This window comes from Mus caroli, chromosome 14, assembly GCF_900094665.2.
Source record: "Mus caroli chromosome 14, CAROLI_EIJ_v1.1, whole genome shotgun sequence".
In the NCBI taxonomy this organism is placed as follows: domain Eukaryota; kingdom Metazoa; phylum Chordata; class Mammalia; order Rodentia; family Muridae; genus Mus; species Mus caroli.
The window spans coordinates 13093414-13111291 of NC_034583.1; the positions used below are offsets into that span (position 1 = coordinate 13093414).

The following is a 17878-nucleotide window of genomic DNA, read 5'->3' on the forward strand; positions in this document are numbered from 1 at the left end:
GGGAGGTGGCTGTCCCACTGAGGGAGGTGGCTGTCCCACTGAGGGATGAGCACCTCCACTCTCTCCTTCTCCCCCCTGCAGGCCACTTGTGGTTTGTAGCCTTTTTAAGATACCCTATCTTTGCTAATTTTCCTGTCTAGAGCTTCATGTTGCTTTTTCAATTTTTATAAGTTGCTCATCAGATACAAGTAATAAATTTTATCACTTGACAAACATAATTCTCTAATATTAGGCTGGGGCTGGCAAGATAGTTCATCAGGTAAGGCACTTGCTGCCAAGCCTGATGACCTAGTTGAACCTTGGGAGCCCACATGGGAAACTGACTCTCACAAGTTGTCCTCTGACCTCCACATACAGCACCATATACATGGCCCCTCAACTAAATAAATACATGCAATTTAAAGGATTTTTAAAAATAAAACTGGTATGGTGTCCTCTAAGCATTTGGGAGGCAGAAGCAGGAGGGTCTTTTTGAGTTTGAAGCCAAACTGGTCTACAGAGTAAACACCAGGACAGCCAGGATTACAGAAGAGACCTTGTCTCAAACAACAATAATAATTTAAAAATAATCCTCTAGTATCATAAATATCCAACGAATACTATCTTGTTACCTGCTTCCCATGCCTGAGTATCTATGAGGTGTCCTGCTATTGGAGCTTCTATAATTATATTTTACTTTTAAATAAGTCATAATTTTCTGTGAGTTGGAGATTTTAAAATTAAACAGTACAGAGACTGGGGAGATGGCGGTGGATAAAGGTCTTGCTGTGTAAACAGAAGGACCTGGGTTTGAATCCCCAGGTCCCACATAAAATAAACAAACAATACAGGCCTGATAGTACACACCTGGAAGCCCAGAGTGGGAAGGGAGAGCTGGTGGGGAGTCCTGGGTGCTCCCTGGGCAGCCAGTACAGCCAGCCATTTGGTAAGTTTAATGAAAGGAAGACACCCTCCACCCACATCTGGCCTCCATACATGAGAACACACATAACACACACACACACACACACACGAGAACACACATAACACACACACATACACACGAGACCACACATAACACACACACATACTCATGAGAATACACATCACACACACACACACGAGAACACACATAACACATACTCACTCACACACACACACTCATGAGAAGAAATAAGCACAAGTCTCACCTTAAAGTAATCATTCCTTTTCAGACTTTCAAGGAAGCTGGCCCAGAGCGGTGAAGCAGTCACAAGAGACTTCCTGGAGTCAGAAAAATGTGGGCTACATTTGGAGCACAAAATCTCAAATCCATGAGCCTAGATGAGACAGACAGAATTTTTATTATGTTACTGTGTTTTCTTTCTTTTTTTTTTTTTTTTTTCTTCTCTACCATCTTAATTGCTTATCATTCAGCAACAATCTAGAACTAGGTGACTAGACATGAGGGAATGTGTGTTTTGGTTTTATGGTTTTTTTTTTCAGACAGGTCTCACTATGTGGTCCTGGGTGGCCTGGAACTCATAGATACCCACCTGCCTCTGCCCTCCAGTTGCTGGGATCAAGGTGTGTACCACCATACCCAGATTCACTTAGAACACTTTTTAAATTTTATGAAAAGTAGGAATTTATTTTTGAGCTGGAAAGCTGGTTCAGTGCTTGCCACTAAGCCTGACAACCCATGTTCAATCCCTGGTATCCATATGGAAGAAGAGGAGAACCAGCACCCCCAAATTGTCCTCTGCCCCTCATGTGCACCATGGCAGGCTCCCCAACCCTGCCATGCACACAAAATAAATAAAAATTATTTTTATTTATTGAAATATATATTGAAATAAAATGTGAAAATAAATTGAGCATATTCTCAGACACTGGAAAGAAGATAATTTCGTTTTAAGATCTTTAGTAAAAAATCGTAAGAATAATATGGCACAATTCAAACATTATTAGCAACGCCCAGCCTCTCCCCTCAGAAGTAAGCTGGGTGCTCAGGTAGAATTCCATGATGTTGCTCTACTCCACCCCTTTGTGACCCAAGAGGACTGCAAGCTAGTCTGCATGCTTCTGCATGCTGTGGAGAGAATTTCCCATCAGTACACATCAGTCTGTCCACTTCACTTCATGGACAGGCCACAATGCACCTATTTTCCCTCTGCAGGCTTGGTGTTTGTGACCTCAGTACTAAAAGGGATGCTCCCGAGTATACTTCTGTGTGTTTCTGCACCTGAAATACATTTTTAGAAAAGAGAATGATAAGGAAACTGGTCAGTGCAGGCAATTTCAGTGTGGATGGATATTGGCACACTGCTCCTCACAGGGACCGAATCAGCTCGCTCTTTCTTTTCTCTTCTTTTCTTTTCTTTTCTTTTTTCTTTCCTTTTCTTCTCTCTCTCTCCCTCCCTTCCTTCCTTTGCTTTCCCTTTCTTTCTTTCTTTCTTTCTTTCTTTCTTTCTTTCTTTCTTTCTTCCTTCCTTCCTTCCTTCCTTCCTTCCTTCCTTTCTTTCTCTCTCTCTTTCTTGTGGTTTTACAAGACAGGGTCTCACTATGTGCCCCTGGCCATCTGGGAACTCAGAGGTCCCTCCTTCCTCCTGGGTGCTAAGATTAATGAGGTGTACCACCATGCCTGGCATATTAAAGCATCCTTTTCCTTTATATATTCTTATAATTTCTTACCAACTCAGTATATGTTCTCGTACTTTTTATACTTGCCAATCTTGTGATGGAAACCACTATTTTGTAGCTTTAAATTATATTAATTTTTAAGAAAAGAAGTCAACATTTTTAAATTTTCAATTAAAATTCATTTGTACTTCTTTTTCTGTGAACAGCTTCTGAACAATTAGTTAGTATCGTTTTCTCTAGGAACTCCTAATATTCCTTCTCCAGGTTTTCTGGTATCTTTTGAGCTCATGACATTTTTCTTTTCCATGCAGAATTTCTCTTCTCCATTAGTGTTATGTTGTTCTTTGAGCCAGTTTTGCTGTCTGTTACCCAGCTGTGTTCTGACTCCTGGACTCTGACTAGGACCCCACATGTACATTGTGCTTAGCTAGAAAGCTTTACAAAATCAAATCAGTCAATCTTTTATTGATTCTGGTTGCAAGTCATGCCTAAAAAGGCCTTTCTTAGATGATGATTTTCCTTTGTTTTCTAATTTTATAGTTTCAGTTTTTATATTTAATCCAAGTGGAACTTATTTTGCTCTAAGCGTGACAGAACCAACTTTCATTCTCAGATGGTTTCACAGCTGCTGGGTCACTGAGGCTCCAATGAAATGATAAACTTTACTACGCTGTCACACAATCAGGACGTATTTCCAGAGTTCCTACGCTGTGTCAGTCATCATCGCATGAAACTGACAAGCAACTGAAACAGTGAGAGCAGCAGGACACTGCAGCTGCAGGGAAACAGTGAGAGCAGCAGGACACTGCTGCTCTTCATTGTCTCCATCACTAATGCTCAAGGGTGTCAGAGTGTGTGCACGCGTGCGCGTGTGTGTACATGTGATTGCAGGCACTCAGACAGGCCTGAAGCCTAGGAACGCCCTGGATCTGGAATTACAGGCTATTGTGAGCCACCTGGTGTAAATGCTGGCAATCAAAGGAGCCCTCTGCAAGAGCAGTGGGTACTTTTAGTGCCTAAGCCATTTCTCCAGGCTTTAAAGCTCTTCCACATTAGAGAAAGGAAGGAAGGTAAGAAAGTGGGGGAAGGAGGGAGAGAAGAAGAAAAAAGAAAGAAGTTAGGTAGTTTTCTTGTTCAACATTACCAACTTCATGCCCAGTTCATAGGCTCGGTACTGGGGATGTGATGGAGGTGGGAGCCCGTATCCACTCCGCCGGTCTGGCACAAACTTCTGTTGTACCAGCTGTGCATACAGACATTTCGTGAAAGTGACCTGGACATTGGGATACAAAATATGTGAGTCTTTTCCTGAAATTGAGTTTTGAATATCGTTTCATAGTTAACATAACAATCAGTCCACTCGTGGGCTTCAAGCTCACATATCCATAGGGGAAGCGCAGCGTGGGTGCAGCCCATCACTCCTGCTTGTTCTCATAAAGTGCTAGTGAGGTAAACATTCACATACTATGAAGGTTACCCTACTGCCCACTTTGAAGTTGGCACTAAACGAATTATCTTTAATTACATTATGGCAACTTAAGAGGGGTAGAAGATAATAATTAAGAGATGAAATGTTTTATTGCTAAGGAGGAAATAAATACAAAAGTAGGGAAATATAGTCCATATGTACTCAGCTACGAAGTGAGGGATTTCTTCACATCCCCTGCACTTGGTGTTTGGGTTTTTTAGAAAGGAAGAAGGAGCACTCACTTTTTCTTTTTTTTTTTTTTTTTTTTTTTTTTTTTTTTTTTTTTTTTGAGACAGGGTTTCTCTGTGTAGCCCTGGCTGTCCTGGAACTCACTNTGTAGACCAGGCTGGCCTCGAACTCAGAAATCTGCCTGCCTCTGCCTCCCAAGTGCTGGGATTAAAGGTGTGTGCCACCATGCCTGGCAAGCACTAACTTTTTAAGAGAACTAGTAAAAGTATAAGAAAAACTAAATGACCAAGAAAGATATCTCACCGAGGCCATTATTCGTGTTTCAGGCAAAAATGTCTTGAAGACTCGACAGGCTCTTAGGTCAATGGGGTCCCGTAGGTAGAAGGCCTGGACAGCTGCTGACAGCAGCCTGGGCCGTTGCTTGAGCACCGCCACAATGCCAGCTGGAAGGAAGCAGTGTGCTCGATGGAGGGATGCTTCGATCCTTTCTGGGTACCTGTGACAAGTAGCAATTGCTTTTATGTTATATGTTTTTTTATATATTTATCTTTTTTGTAAATATCAGGATTTTTTTTCAGGGTCTTACTAGGTACTTATGGCTGGCCAGGAACAGTAAAGTGCAGATGAGCACTGGCCTAGGCTGAAGGAATTCTGTGTGCAAATAAAAGCCTGTGCTGCACTGAACCAAAACGCTCCTCAGCAAGAGTCTCCGTGCTCCCTGTCTTACCCACTGATGCGCCTGTCCACAGCGGCTTGTACAGATTCTGAAGCCAAAACAGCTTCTGGATGTGCTGAGATTATACTCAAAGCTTGCTGGATTGTTGGTGGTGTCATGGGTAACCACGACATCCTTTCAGATTTCCTTGGCACAGGAATAATGCACAGCTCCCCATGATGGAAAAACACCTGCAAAAGGGCAACCTTCGTTTCTTCACGGTCTCCAGGACGCCTGGGCACGCAGGAAATGACGCAGCAAATTTCATCTCTGTGTTCTCTAAGCCGGGTGTACTTACCCTATTGGCACTGTTATCAGGATCCAACCACTTAGGGAGAAAGTCGGCCGCTTCTATTAACAGGAACTCACCATCATTGTCTTCAATCCTAGTAAAACAGAAGATCCATTTTCACATTCACAGACCATGAACAGCTTTAATCAAATACATTTTCCCCTTCTTTTCAGAAAAATCTTAAGTATATACTATGTACAGATTGCCAAAAAAAAAAAAAAGCAAAGTTTAACATATAGTCAAGTAGGGCTGGTAAATGGCTCAATACTTAAGAGCATGTTCTGCTCTTGCACAGGACCCAGGCTTAGCTCACAGCCCCATATCAGGCAGCTCACAAAGGCCTATAAATCTAGCTTCATGACATTTCATAATCCGGCTCCCACTCACAAGTATAACCTCTACATACACACACACACACACACACACACCTAAAAACAATAAAAATAAATCTTAAAGCATACAGGAAAGGCCTAGAGAGACGGCTCAGCAGTTAAGAGCACTGCTTTGCCAGAGGCCCTGAGTTCAATTCCCAGCACTATAATGGGATCTGATGCCCTCTTCTGGAGTGTCTGAAGACAGCTACAGTGTACTCACATACATAAAATAAATAAAATTTTTAAAAGCCTATATGAAACCATAAGATTGTAAGGAGATTAAGAGATACTAATGAGAAAATCAAAGTTCTATGTTAGACAGAAATATGGAAAGACATAGGTACTAAAAGGCTTGGGGGGGGGGCACTACTTATGAGTGAAACTAGGAAGACCTTTATGTACAAAGCATTACTTGAATCCACAAAGATTATTTTTTTGTCTCATCTATTTTTAATTTTTGAGTAACAATGTCACATGGCTAAATTTTATTTGGATGTATAAAGTTAGAGTGGGAAGCTGGAGAAGGCACCTGCTGCACAGGCACAGCAACCTGTAGCTGATCCCAGGAACCCACAAAAGGATGGAAGGAAGAAACTCCACAGGGTTATGCTGGGGACCCACACCTGCACTGTGTACTCAGGGCTCCTCCCCCCGAGATCCTGCACACGCACGCAAACACACCCAGCAATACTAGTATTCCGTATTTTAAACTAGTTTTATTATGTATATTTTGCCTGTAAGTATGTATGTGCATCATGTGTGTGCAGTGTCCACAGAGGCCAGAAGAGGGCGCTGGGCCCCTGAGAACTAGAGGTACAGAATTGTGTTATTTGGGGGTGGTGACTCATACAGAACAAGACTTAAAAAGCAATCCTACCACGAGAACCCATGAGTGAGCATGTGCTATACTTCACAGACAAAATTTTTTTAAAAAGAAAAAAAAAAGGTATTTTACAGTGGGAGTAGCAAAATAGTTAGAACTTTCCTTTAGAAAGGTCAATCTGGTAGGAACATAAAACAAGTATTTCTGTTTTTTGTTTTTTTTTTTTAATTTAAACACAAAAAAATGGAAGGTAATGCATATGTCAATAGGCTCAATTTAGCCATTCTATGATGTATATATATTTCAAAACACACATTACAAAGTAAGTGTATATAATCTTTTGTTTGTCAATCAAGCACAAATGTAAAGTTTAGAAAATAAAAATAAAAACTGCAGTCCTTGCTATCTGAAGGATTAAGGGGGAATACAGCTTAATCCCAGGGGCTCCAACCAGCCTGAGCAACACAGCAAGAAGCAAGATGTCATCTCACAAAAAGAAAAGAAAAGAAAAGGTAAAGGTAGCGAATCATCTACAGTCGGAACTCCTCAAGGGTCAAATGGCACAGCTGGGTGCTCACTTCCCACCCATCTTTCTGCTGGGCCCTGACAGTGCACGCCTCTAATCACAGCACTTGGTGTGCAACAGAGTTGGCAGGACACAGGTGAACAGGGGGTGATGTAACTTCAAGGTTGTTGAAGTTAGAGGACACAGGGTACACAAGGTGCATTTTCCAATTTAGTGCCCTCTGCTGGCACCGGTAGGTAACGAACGACAGAGAACTAGCTGCTTTTTAGAACAGATTTATAACATAGCACCTGTTTAGCTTCCCATACTGACTTCTCTTAAATTTCTGTGTATGACTCCTTAAAAATTGTATCATTGGCCAGGTGTGGCGGTACACACCTTTAAGGACAGCACTTGGGAGGCGGATCTCTATGAGTTTGAGGCCAGCCTGGACTACAAAGCAAGGACAGTCAGAGCTATTACACAAAGAAACCCTGTCTCGAAAAACAAACAAACAAAAACAAAACAAAAAACAAAAAGAAGAGGAGGAAGAGGAAAAAGAAGAGGAAGAAGGGAGGAGGGGAAAAGAAGAAAAGGAAGAAGAGAAGGAGGAGGAAAAGAAAAACCATAAGTCAATAAGAGATAAAATATTATAGAAGTCTGTGAAACACATATTACTGAGATTACACTATTACACTGTCAGGCCAAGTGTGCAGATCACTTGGACTGGCTGTACATGGACTCAGGGTAAGAATGTTATACACAGAGATTCTTGGTTTTTTTTTTTTTTTAATCCTTACAATCCAGTAACTCAGAACAGAGTAAATATACAGAAAAGATTAAAAATGAAGATCTAGATGTGGTGAAAGAGGAACCAGAAGAGAAAAATGAGAAGGGCATGGCTTTCAGGGGTTGTGGCTTTCAGGGAGGCTGACAGGAGGTGAAGCTTCAGGCTGAAATGAAACGTGTCACAGTGGAATCCACTGAAGCCATTAGTGGATGAGCTTTCCCGCCAACTAGGAAATGCCAGTGTAATAATCCTTCAGATGGGTAACTAGAGTAACTATGTCCTTAAAAAGGTGTCCATCTTGCTGACATCAAGGAGACTCAATAGGTGTCTGTGTGTGTGTGTACACATACATACATAGATGTACACACACACACTCACACACAGAGATTCCTGGCTGGCCTGGAACTTGATATGTAGACCAGACTAGCCTTGAACTAGCAGAGATCCAACTACCTTTGCCCATTAAGTGCCAGGATTAAAGATGTACACCACCAAGTTAGAACTTTTTTTCATACACATTAAAAGTTCATGAGCATTGTGGACTGGGGGCAGGTAGGGATAGGAACAGGAGGGATCAAGTCGGGGGTGGAGGGAGAGACTACCGGGGGAGACAACTGCAATTGAGGGGCATTTCAGTGGTGAGGTAGAAACCTAGTGCACTAGAATCTGTCTGGAATTTACAAAGGTGATGCTGTGAAGACTCTTCGTAGTTGGAGATATGGAACCATCTTCTGTAACCAGGCAAGGCTTCTAGTGAAGGGGCTGGGGCATCAATTCAGCCACAAAACCTTCAAAGTATAGTTTGTTCTGCTACAAAATGTGCCGGGGTAAAGGTAGTGCAGAACTTGTAGAAGCAGTCAACCAATAACTGGCCCAACCTGAGACCTACCCCACAAGAGGTAGCCCACACCTGACATTGCCTGGAGGGCCAGGAATCAGAGACTGGATAGCCCAGAGATCTAGGATAAAACCAAATATGAATAGCCATTTTAAAAAGGCAATAAAATGATTTGTAATGATATTCTGCTATACTCATAGACCGTAACCTAGCCCAGTCATCATCAGAGAGGCTTCACCTAGCACAGATGGGAGCAGATGCCCAGACCCACAGAAGAGCATTAGGCAGAGCTTGGAGGAGAAAGGATTATAGAAGCCAGACGGGTTGAGGAGCACAAGAGAACTCACACAGTTAACTAACCAGAACTCATAGGATTCACAGAGACTGAACCAACAGCCAAGGAGCCTGTGTGATCTGACCTGAGTCCTCTGCATCTATGTTATGGTTGTATAGCTTGGTGTTCTTGGGGGACTCCCAACAGTGGGAGTGGGGGCTGTCTCTGACTCTTTTGCCTGCTCTTAGGACCCTTTTCCTCTTACTGGGTTGCCTCATCCAGCCTTGATATGAGGGGGAGGGGGCATGCCTATTCTTATTTTAACTTGTTATGCCATGTTTGGTTGATATGCCAGGGAGGGCTGATCTTTTCTGAAAGGAAATGGAAGAGGAGTGACCTAGGAAAGAGAAGTGGAGGTTTAGAGGAAGAGGGACTGGGAGGAGAGGAGAGAGGGGAAACTACAGCTGGGTATAGTACCTGAGAAAAATGAAATAAGATTTGGCTATGCAAAAAAGAAGGAGGAGAAGGAGGAGGAGGAATTGTTGTTCATGATGAACCGGGTGTGGTAGCACATGCCTTTAATTCCAGCATACAGGAGGCAGAGGCAGATGGATCTCTCAGTTTGAGGACAACCTGGACAAGTAAGTTCCAGGACAAGACATCCAGGATACACAGAGATGCCTGTCTTGAGAAGACAAACAAACACGGAGTTCACAATGGTAACTTGGGAGGCCACTAGTGCTGCACCACCTTTTATGCTGTTTCACATTTTTATTTACCACAAGTATCTGTTCTCTTATGATTAGAGCTTACTGTTTCTTTAAAGCAGGGTCTTCATGACATGTCAGGCTGCCTTAAAACCCTCAATCCTCCTCCCTCTTTCTCCTAAACACTGAAACCATGCACGTCCATGATGCCAAGCAATAATGAGAATTCAAAAACAGCAAAAGCTAAGCTAAGAAGGTTTAGCTTGAAGTGTTTGAGGAACTGAACTCTCAGTGTCTTTCCTAGAAAACCAAGTCACGAAAGAATAGAAAGAAAACAGTCAGCTTTTCAATCTGCCCCAAATTTGAACAATTTCTGCCAGAGCTCAGACAAAAATTACTAAAAGAAAACAAATATAATCACTTATGCTTTAAAATGAGAATCCCTTTAGAATAATTAAAATAATGACAATACCTTGCCACTAACTCTGGAAATTCCTTTGTAATCTGCTTTATTACATAAACAATAAACCATTCATCCTCAATGTTATCTCCAAACTTTGTCATGCCGTACATATGAGCAGGAACACCTCCTATAAACAAGAGAGAAGTGACTGTGAGCCAGGCAAGTGTGGCCCTGCAAGGAAAAACATACATAAGCATTTGTTTACTAGCCACGGGCTAAATTGCAAGGATTATTCTGGGAGCTGGGGTTGCAATTCTGAGCAAGATATGAGGAGTTTGGGTCTCAAAAAAGGAACAGAAAGCCAAACCATCTTTAAAAACCCACTAACAGTTGTGTGAACATAAAGGAGGCTCCTGCTTCATTTTGTATGGTAATAACAGCTGAAGAACAATCAGAGATGGACTTTCCAGAAAGAAGAGCATGGCCAGAGGCACGGAGTTACAGGAGATAAGGGAGTGTCACGGGATATAAGGACTCTGTTTTGGTGGAATAGAACATCTCAAATAGGTGCACCATCCCTAAGTAGACAGATGCTAAACATCACACTCTTTAACAACCAAGAGTCAAAAAGGAAATCACAGGAGAAGTGAAAAAATATCTTGGAAAAAATGAAAGTATTATATATGAAAATTCATATCTAGTTTAGCAAAAATCATTAAAGTGACAGTTTACAGTTATGTAAGATCTCAAACCAGCACTCCCACTTTAGGAAAGAAGAAAAACATCAAACAAAGCATAAACCTAGCAGGAGAAACAAGACAATCACAGCAGAGATAAATGAAACAAACTGAGGGTTGTTTGTTTTTTTAAATGGGAGAAGAGGTCAGTAAAACTACACTAAGAAGAGACAACTAAATTCAGATGTGAAAGAGGAGGCATTATACTCTCTCTGTAGAGTATAAGAGGTTACAAGGGAATCTATGAATGTCTTATTCCAAGAAATTGGGAAAGCTATAAGAAATGAAATTAATAAACCCCTAATTAAGGTCTTGATGCAATCAAGAAGAAGTAGAAAGGATTATCAGACTTATAACTATGATGGATATTGGCTCAGCAATCAAAAGCCTCTATCTAACAGCTGAGCATAGTGGCATACACCTGTAATCCTAGCACTGGGGAGGCTGAGGCAGGAGGATCATGAGTTTGAGGGCAGGCTGAGTTACAGCAGAGCCAAGTGATCTCTCTGAAACCATAAGCAAATAAGTCCTTAAGTTGATTTTTCTCAGGTATTTTTTTTTAATCACAACACTGAAAAGCTGACTAACCAGATTCAACCACACATTGAAAGGGGTTATAATACCACAGTCGAGTGGGGTTTGTTCCCATACGACAAAAATGGTTCAACATACAAAGTCAACCAATGTCTCAGTGGCTGCTCTCCCAGAGGATCTGGGTGCAATTTCCAGCACCCACATGGTGGCTCACAAACACTGGCGACCCCAGTTGCAAGGGATCCATCGTCCTCCTCTGTCTGAGGGCACTGTGTGAATGTCCTGCACTGACATACGTATGTGCAAACACCCAAGCACATAAAATAAACAAAAAGTTAAGGAGTCAATTGATGTAATGTACCGCGTGAAGCTCAGACAAATGCACTCCCAGGCACCACAGCAACCATGGCAAAAACCAAGCCAAAGAAACAGAACCAAAAGATGCGAGAGGAACAACCTCTCAACTTAGCTGCTTCACCAAATCCCCTATCTCTCCAGTTAGAGGAGCTCAGAGCAGAGTACGATTTTCATTTGCATTATATATCAGACTTCAACTGAAACCTCCTCCCCGCAGCCACAGGAAGCGGCACAGTCTAATCTGTGCGGTACCAAGGTACCTGCCAATGGTGGTGGAGCTCAGGGAAGTTCAGAAGCTGTAGTCTCCCACACTGAGACCAAGCCCCTAGTATCTGAAGGTGCTGACACTAGGTCCTCCTGCTCTGTTCCTCACGGCACATAGCAAAGCAAGGACTGTAAATTTGAAATACTAATTATCTTGGGTAACAGTCAGCAATGCCATCACATAGTGGAAAATTCAGGGTAAGCCTGGCTTTCTAAAAGATAATACGTTGTTTTTGTTTGGAAACTGGCTCTCACTCTGTGCCCCAGGCTGGCCTCAAACTGGTGATTCTCCTGCCTTAGGCCCAGAGTGCTAAGATGACAGGTGTGTGCCACCATACCTGTCTAACGGGCTCGTTTTATATGTGGCACATTAATTTGCTCATCTCCCTGTCAATAAACATTGCCTGTATCTAGAAAACAAAATTAGGGTTGGGGAAGTAGCTCAGTGACAGACCAGTTGCTTAGCAACGCACAAGGCCCCAGGTTCAATGCCCAGTGATGGAAAAAGTTCAGTGACAGTATTACCACAGGAGAAACCGAGCGGCTGCTAGCCAAATATAACACATTAGCACTGAAGCATGAACAGGAATGGCGGGATCCAAAGATACAAGGCTCCCGATCCTCAACAGACCCTCTGAGTCACTGAGTAAATACAGCCTGGCTGCGCTCATTCATTTTCATAATGTCAGAAGACATGACAGAACAGATGACTGTATTTTGCTAGAGTTGGACGTAAGCACTGGTGACAGCAGTAAAGGACACCGGAAATGCTTCTGGGTGGCAACGGACAGTAACAAAACCCATTTAGTTGTTTTTATTGGCCAGATAAAGTCACTCTTTGATTCTCAGCAAAACAACTACAGGAAACAAAGCAACCTCCCACAGGCATCATCGAGATAAGTCCTGCACAGTGAAAAAGAACTGTGACTAAGTCACAAGCCTGGACCTCTGCAGCACCAGCACTCACACTAAGGCACAGTGAGTGAGTCCATACCACAGTCACAGTCCCCGCACTCCTAGCCATAAAGATATTCTATAGAGTTAAAGTTAGGGGCTTGGCTATATGTGGGCAGGCGTCAGTGGTTTTTAAAGTTATGGAACAAGTCTCTCAGAAGGAAGGCTCACTTTACCTTTTGCAGGCTTGTATTTGAGATTGAAAGGCTGATTCTGCCAGATATAAGGGACCAGTATGGGTGCGAACTGGGTCATTATCCGTTCAATGTACTCCTGAAGAATCTCTCTGTGCTCTTCGGTGCCTCTGGCTTTATCTGGTATCAGGAAGAGATGGTACTCCACAGCATCCTCTACCATTGCGAGCTTTCCACTGCCCTCCATTCTTCTTTAAAAATGGCCATCAAAGTTCCAGGGACATAAGCCACACAAAAGGAGAAATAACTTCATTCTCAGAATTCTTCTAGGTGACTACATTATTTCCCCCAAATTTGATACGCACCTACCATCATGGTTCCGGTCTTTACCAGACACCACTTGATTTATCCTCTGAATAACATTTAGACTTAAAACTATCTTCCTTAAATTTAAATTATGTGAACTGGAAACCTTGATATTATGGAGTAAATGAAAGTCCAACAACTCACTTCCCAAACCAAAGAAGTGAGGATAGAAGTTAAAAATAGCCAGGTGCAATGAGTGTGCCTACGGTCTCAGCTGAGAGATTGCGGCAAAAGGATCACCTGGGTCCAGGATTTTGAGGCTAGCCTAGGTAACATAAGACGACCATTTCTCACAAATAAATGTTTGCCCTTCAGCCGGCAGCAGTGTATGTAACACAGTTTGAAAACATTCCATTACTATCCATTATTCTCTCACACCTTCCAACTGTGCTTCAGTCAGTGGCATACTTTGGGCACTTTACTTTCTTGAGCTTTCTACTTAATCGTGAAATGAAGTGTTAGTCGGCCGTCTCTAAAACACCTTCCTTTAAAATTGTGTTACTAGGTGCGTTAAAAAGCAATGCCCCTTGCTCTACAGGGCTTCTATAGAAGATATAAAACTGCAAAACTGCCAACACTTGCGTGTCAGAGTTTAGTCCTAAAATAATTCGCCATGGTTCCGGATGCCCACCTAACGCAGCAATTTAATTCCTAAGCTGACTTGGCTTTGCAATGAACCAATAAGAAACCTGCACCTTTTTTTTTTTTTTTTTAACCACTGTAAATTAGAATCGTGCTGCTTCTCAACCTGGCGGATCAGGGAAAAACTCTACCCACCCTCACCCTAAATCCAAGCAGGGCTCTTTATGTAGAATTTACAGAGTCAGAATTGGACTTGAGATCATGGGAATTAATGACAAATGACATACCCGAGAGCACAGAAGAGGAGCCACCAGGAGCACTGTCCTGGTGCGGTATAGAGCTCCTTCACCAAACTAGACGCTCTTCTTCCTCCTGACAAAAGTAAAACGATCCCTTTCAATAGCTCTCTCGTGCGCCTCTGCTCTGGCACCTTTCCTTGGCTGCCTCTTCCAGCAGGACACTTGGTCAGAGGCGACCACCAACTGCCCAATCCCGGCCCATGCTGGGTCCTCGCGTTCGCTTGGGCCCTGATCCACGCCTGAACGCCTGCAAGTCGTGAGGCCCCGGAACCCTGAGTATAGTCACTAGTGCGCATCGGAGCCAATTTCCGAAAGATGCTGTACCTTCGTCATTTCCGCTCATGAGAGGAAGGAGGCAAGTCGGAAGACTATAGAGTGGGAACTCTGGGAGGTGGCGGTCCGGAATCTAAGCGACGGGGCGAGACGGGGCGAGACGGGGCCGGTAGGTGGCAGGAGGGGGCCGGGCCGGAGCCGGCGGGAGGGCCAGGCCCCGAGGCCCCCGCCCTGGCTTGCCCGCCCCGGCCGCAGAGGAGAAAAAGGAGGATGATCTCCAGATACACTCGGAAGGCCGTGCCGCAGAGCGTGGAGCTGTGAGTGGATTACTCTGCTCGCCCAGCCTGGGCCGCCGGAGCTCAAGGGACCTTAGCCCGTCCTCTCTTTTCCCGTCCCAGACTTAGGGAGGGAAAATACTATCCCGAATTCTCACCTGGTGGAGGCTGCCTTTTGTCTTTGGGTCACCAGCTTAGAGTGTGCCTTTGGGACTGTTAGGTCCTAAATTGAGGGAGTGCTGCATTCATTGTTCCCACAGAGCTTTTGACCCCACTGAAGATAATAGCTAAATGCTACAATAACGTTGAACGTGTCTAGTTCAGAACACCATGCAAAGCTGTTTGCTTGAATGCAATAGCAAAATCAGATTGAGACCAACTTTGCACATCCTACAAATAAAGATCTAGAAGTTGTATCTAGAAGGTGATGCAGCTCAGAAGTACAAACCAAGGGTCAATCGATTGTAAAGCTTGTTGTCAAGCCATTCACACATTGCCGCCACACCCCCTGCAAATAATGCTAAAAAGCAAGCACTTTGGTAGTTTAAAGACCTGCTTTGTACCCTTAGTAAAGTGTTGTAACTTGGCGCCTTATATCTACTGATACTTTGCAATTTCAAAAGAACCTGCAGTTTCTTGATCCTTTCAGCAGTTCTGAAAGATTGCTGTAACTAGCTTCTGTTTCTCAGATAAAATTAGAAAGCTTCCACAAATGAACCCAATAGGGCCTGAACGTTTAAACCAAGTCCCATTGGTCCTCCTCATTGAAGTAAGCAATTTCAACAGCCATACACTTATTATGCATTCCAATAACATTCATTTAAAGTCACACCTGAGATTTTTAGATGGATACTTTTCTTGCCACTTAGCTTTTAGGAAACTTAACTAGATCTGGGCCTTCCTGTCTATGTATACAACTAAGATGTACAAGTATACCTAAAATGATGACGTAGGGCTGGTACGTAATAGATCCTCAATAAGTGATAGCACTACGTTCTTCTTCCCGCCTTTACTTGGTAAAAGAGCCATACAAAGAAGAGAACCTCTCCTTGCTTTTCAGAAGCATGTTATCTATTAAGGAATATGTTATTTGCACAACAGCAAATCAGATGAGTGAGAAAGATTTAACTTAAAATCTGCTTTTAATTTTTAAAATTCCATTTAGTGTATCATGCGCATGCACCATACCACACATTTGTTTTTTTTTATTTTGTTTTTGTTTTTTGAGACAGGGTTTCTCTGCGCAGTCCTGGCTGTCCTGGAACTCACTCTTTAGACCATGCTGGTCTTGAACTCAGAAATCCACCTGCCTCTGCCTCCCAAGTGCTGGGATTACAGGCGTGCGCCACCACTGCCCAGCCCATAGCACACATTTGGAGGTTAGTAGACAGCTTCCAAGAGTCACTCATTCCATTATGTGAGTCTTGTTGATTGAACTCAGGCCATGAGGCTTGGTGGCAAGTACCTTTAATTACTGGGCCATCTCATCAGCCCCAGATTTGCTTTTATAATTATTTCTAACCAGAGATGTTAAAAATACATGTTGTATGAAGACACTCTGGGTAGGCATCTCCTGAGCTGAAATTTCTGAGCCTGTGTACTGTACTACTTGTTCTTGATGCTGTTTTTTATAGTTCCTAAAAATAGCCTTTCCCAAAGGGAATCATCGTGGAGTGAGCAATGAGGATTAAATGCATAGAAAAGATAGTGTATTTAAATGAATGTTTAATGTTAGCTGTTACAGAGCCCATCCATTTTGAAGCAGTAGCATTCTTTAGCAGCTACTAGCTATAGATGTTAAAAAGGGGTTAGCAAGGTTGATTGTCTCAGTATAGTCTCCCTTTTTTGATTCTGAGAAATGAACTTAGTACCTCAGATATGCTAGGAAGTACCACTGCTAAGCTATATTTCCAGCCTTGACTTTCATTTAAAATTTGTATTTACACATATAAGCAAGGTGTGAGGTTTGTGTGTGTGTGACCACCTCAAAATGTAAAACATTCATAATTTTTTAATCATCTACCTGTTGGGCACTACTCCTCTGGAATCTATTTTCTGCTGGGGCTTGTCTGATGGAATAAACAATACATGAGTTATTCTATCTTCCAGAAATAGTTATCTAGAGCAGGCATCGTTTCCCCACAAAATTGTCTAGTCAGACATACTCAGGAGACATGGTAGGCTAAACAGAGGCTTACAAGTTTCTCTGTAGGGAGTCTGCCCACACATCATGAATCCCTAGTGCATGCGTTTCACTTAAAACAGAATTCAATACCTGCTTATGATATATGCTTAGTTAAGTGAGAGTCGGTGTTAAACCTAAGTGGTCTGGCTCCAAACATTCTCCGTGGAGATGAGCATTCCGAGGTTTTACTGAATTGTACTGTATTTATTTGTAAAGCCAAGAATGTACACTTGAATTTTTTTCTCTCTCTAGTGGTAGACATGGTTTAAAAGTATATGGTAGGGCTGAAAAGGTGGCTCAAAAGTTAAGAATACTTATTGTTCTTGCCAAGGATCTGAGTTTAGTTCCAAACAGGAGCTCACAGTTGCCTGTAACTCAAAGTCCAGATCTGACATCCTTTGTGCATGTGGTACATACGAAGCAAGCATAGACACCTACACATAATTTTTAAAAAAATTTTTTAAAGTATTTTCACTAGGGGCTAACAAGATGGTTAGCATGTAAAAGTACTTGCCACCAAGGCTGACAACCAAGTTCAGTTTCAGGACTCACAAAGTGGAAGGAGAGAACCAACTCTCACAGGTTGGTCCCAGTCTTCACATGCACACCATGGCATGCGTGTACATGTACAATACTGTAAGTGTGACTTCTTTACAGGAAATGTAAAATATAAAGACTGCTTTATTATCTTTCCCAGGAAAGGACTAACAAAGCACCCTCTTAACCACCATCCCCTTCCAGAGCGGCTGGACGACATTTCCTCTGCCAACGACAGCCATGAGAAAGATACAAGTTCTCACAGGTACTGCCACACAGCATGCTTGCTTGCTTGTTGCACTTGCTAATGGCAAAGGGTTTGTTCACTGGGACCACGCCTGTGCTCGTGAGACCAAACAAGAAATGTTATCTCTATGAGAGCCTGAGGCAGGAGGCTTGCTG

The 17878-nt window shown here is 42.7% G+C and overlaps 2 protein-coding genes across 8 annotated transcripts in view; one reads left to right on the forward strand and one right to left on the reverse strand.

The window, feature by feature from the left end:
• Ecd (ecdysoneless cell cycle regulator) overlaps positions 1 to 14468 on the reverse strand; it is a 27580-nt gene extending 13112 nt beyond the window's left edge. Inside the window, exons 1-8 of the mRNA XM_021182577.2 lie at positions 14195 to 14468; positions 13002 to 13210; positions 10049 to 10166; positions 5272 to 5359; positions 4986 to 5164; positions 4562 to 4754; positions 3746 to 3874; positions 1170 to 1298 (exon numbers count right to left, since the gene is read on the reverse strand). Of these exons, the coding sequence (XP_021038236.1) occupies positions 1170 to 1298; positions 3746 to 3874; positions 4562 to 4754; positions 4986 to 5164; positions 5272 to 5359; positions 10049 to 10166; positions 13002 to 13206 (1041 nt within the window). The 5' untranslated portion in view covers positions 13207 to 13210; positions 14195 to 14468. The remainder of the gene's footprint in view (positions 1 to 1169; positions 1299 to 3745; positions 3875 to 4561; positions 4755 to 4985; positions 5165 to 5271; positions 5360 to 10048; positions 10167 to 13001; positions 13211 to 14194) is intronic.
• Positions 14469 to 14571: 103 nt separating this feature from the next.
• Positions 14572 to 17878, forward strand: part of Fam149b1 (family with sequence similarity 149 member B1) — a 35053-nt gene continuing 31746 nt past the window's right edge. For 3 of the 7 annotated variants that reach the window (XM_021182327.1, XM_021182329.2, XM_029469114.1), the window contains exons 1-2: positions 14572 to 14796; positions 17637 to 17741. In XM_021182327.1, the coding sequence (XP_021037986.1) occupies positions 14750 to 14796; positions 17637 to 17741 (152 nt within the window). In that variant the 5' untranslated portion in view covers positions 14572 to 14749. Of the gene's footprint in view, positions 14797 to 17636; positions 17742 to 17878 lie in introns of those variants that run through there. The other 4 variants (XM_021182330.2, XM_021182328.2, XM_021182331.2 and 1 more) reach the window with 3 other exon arrangements.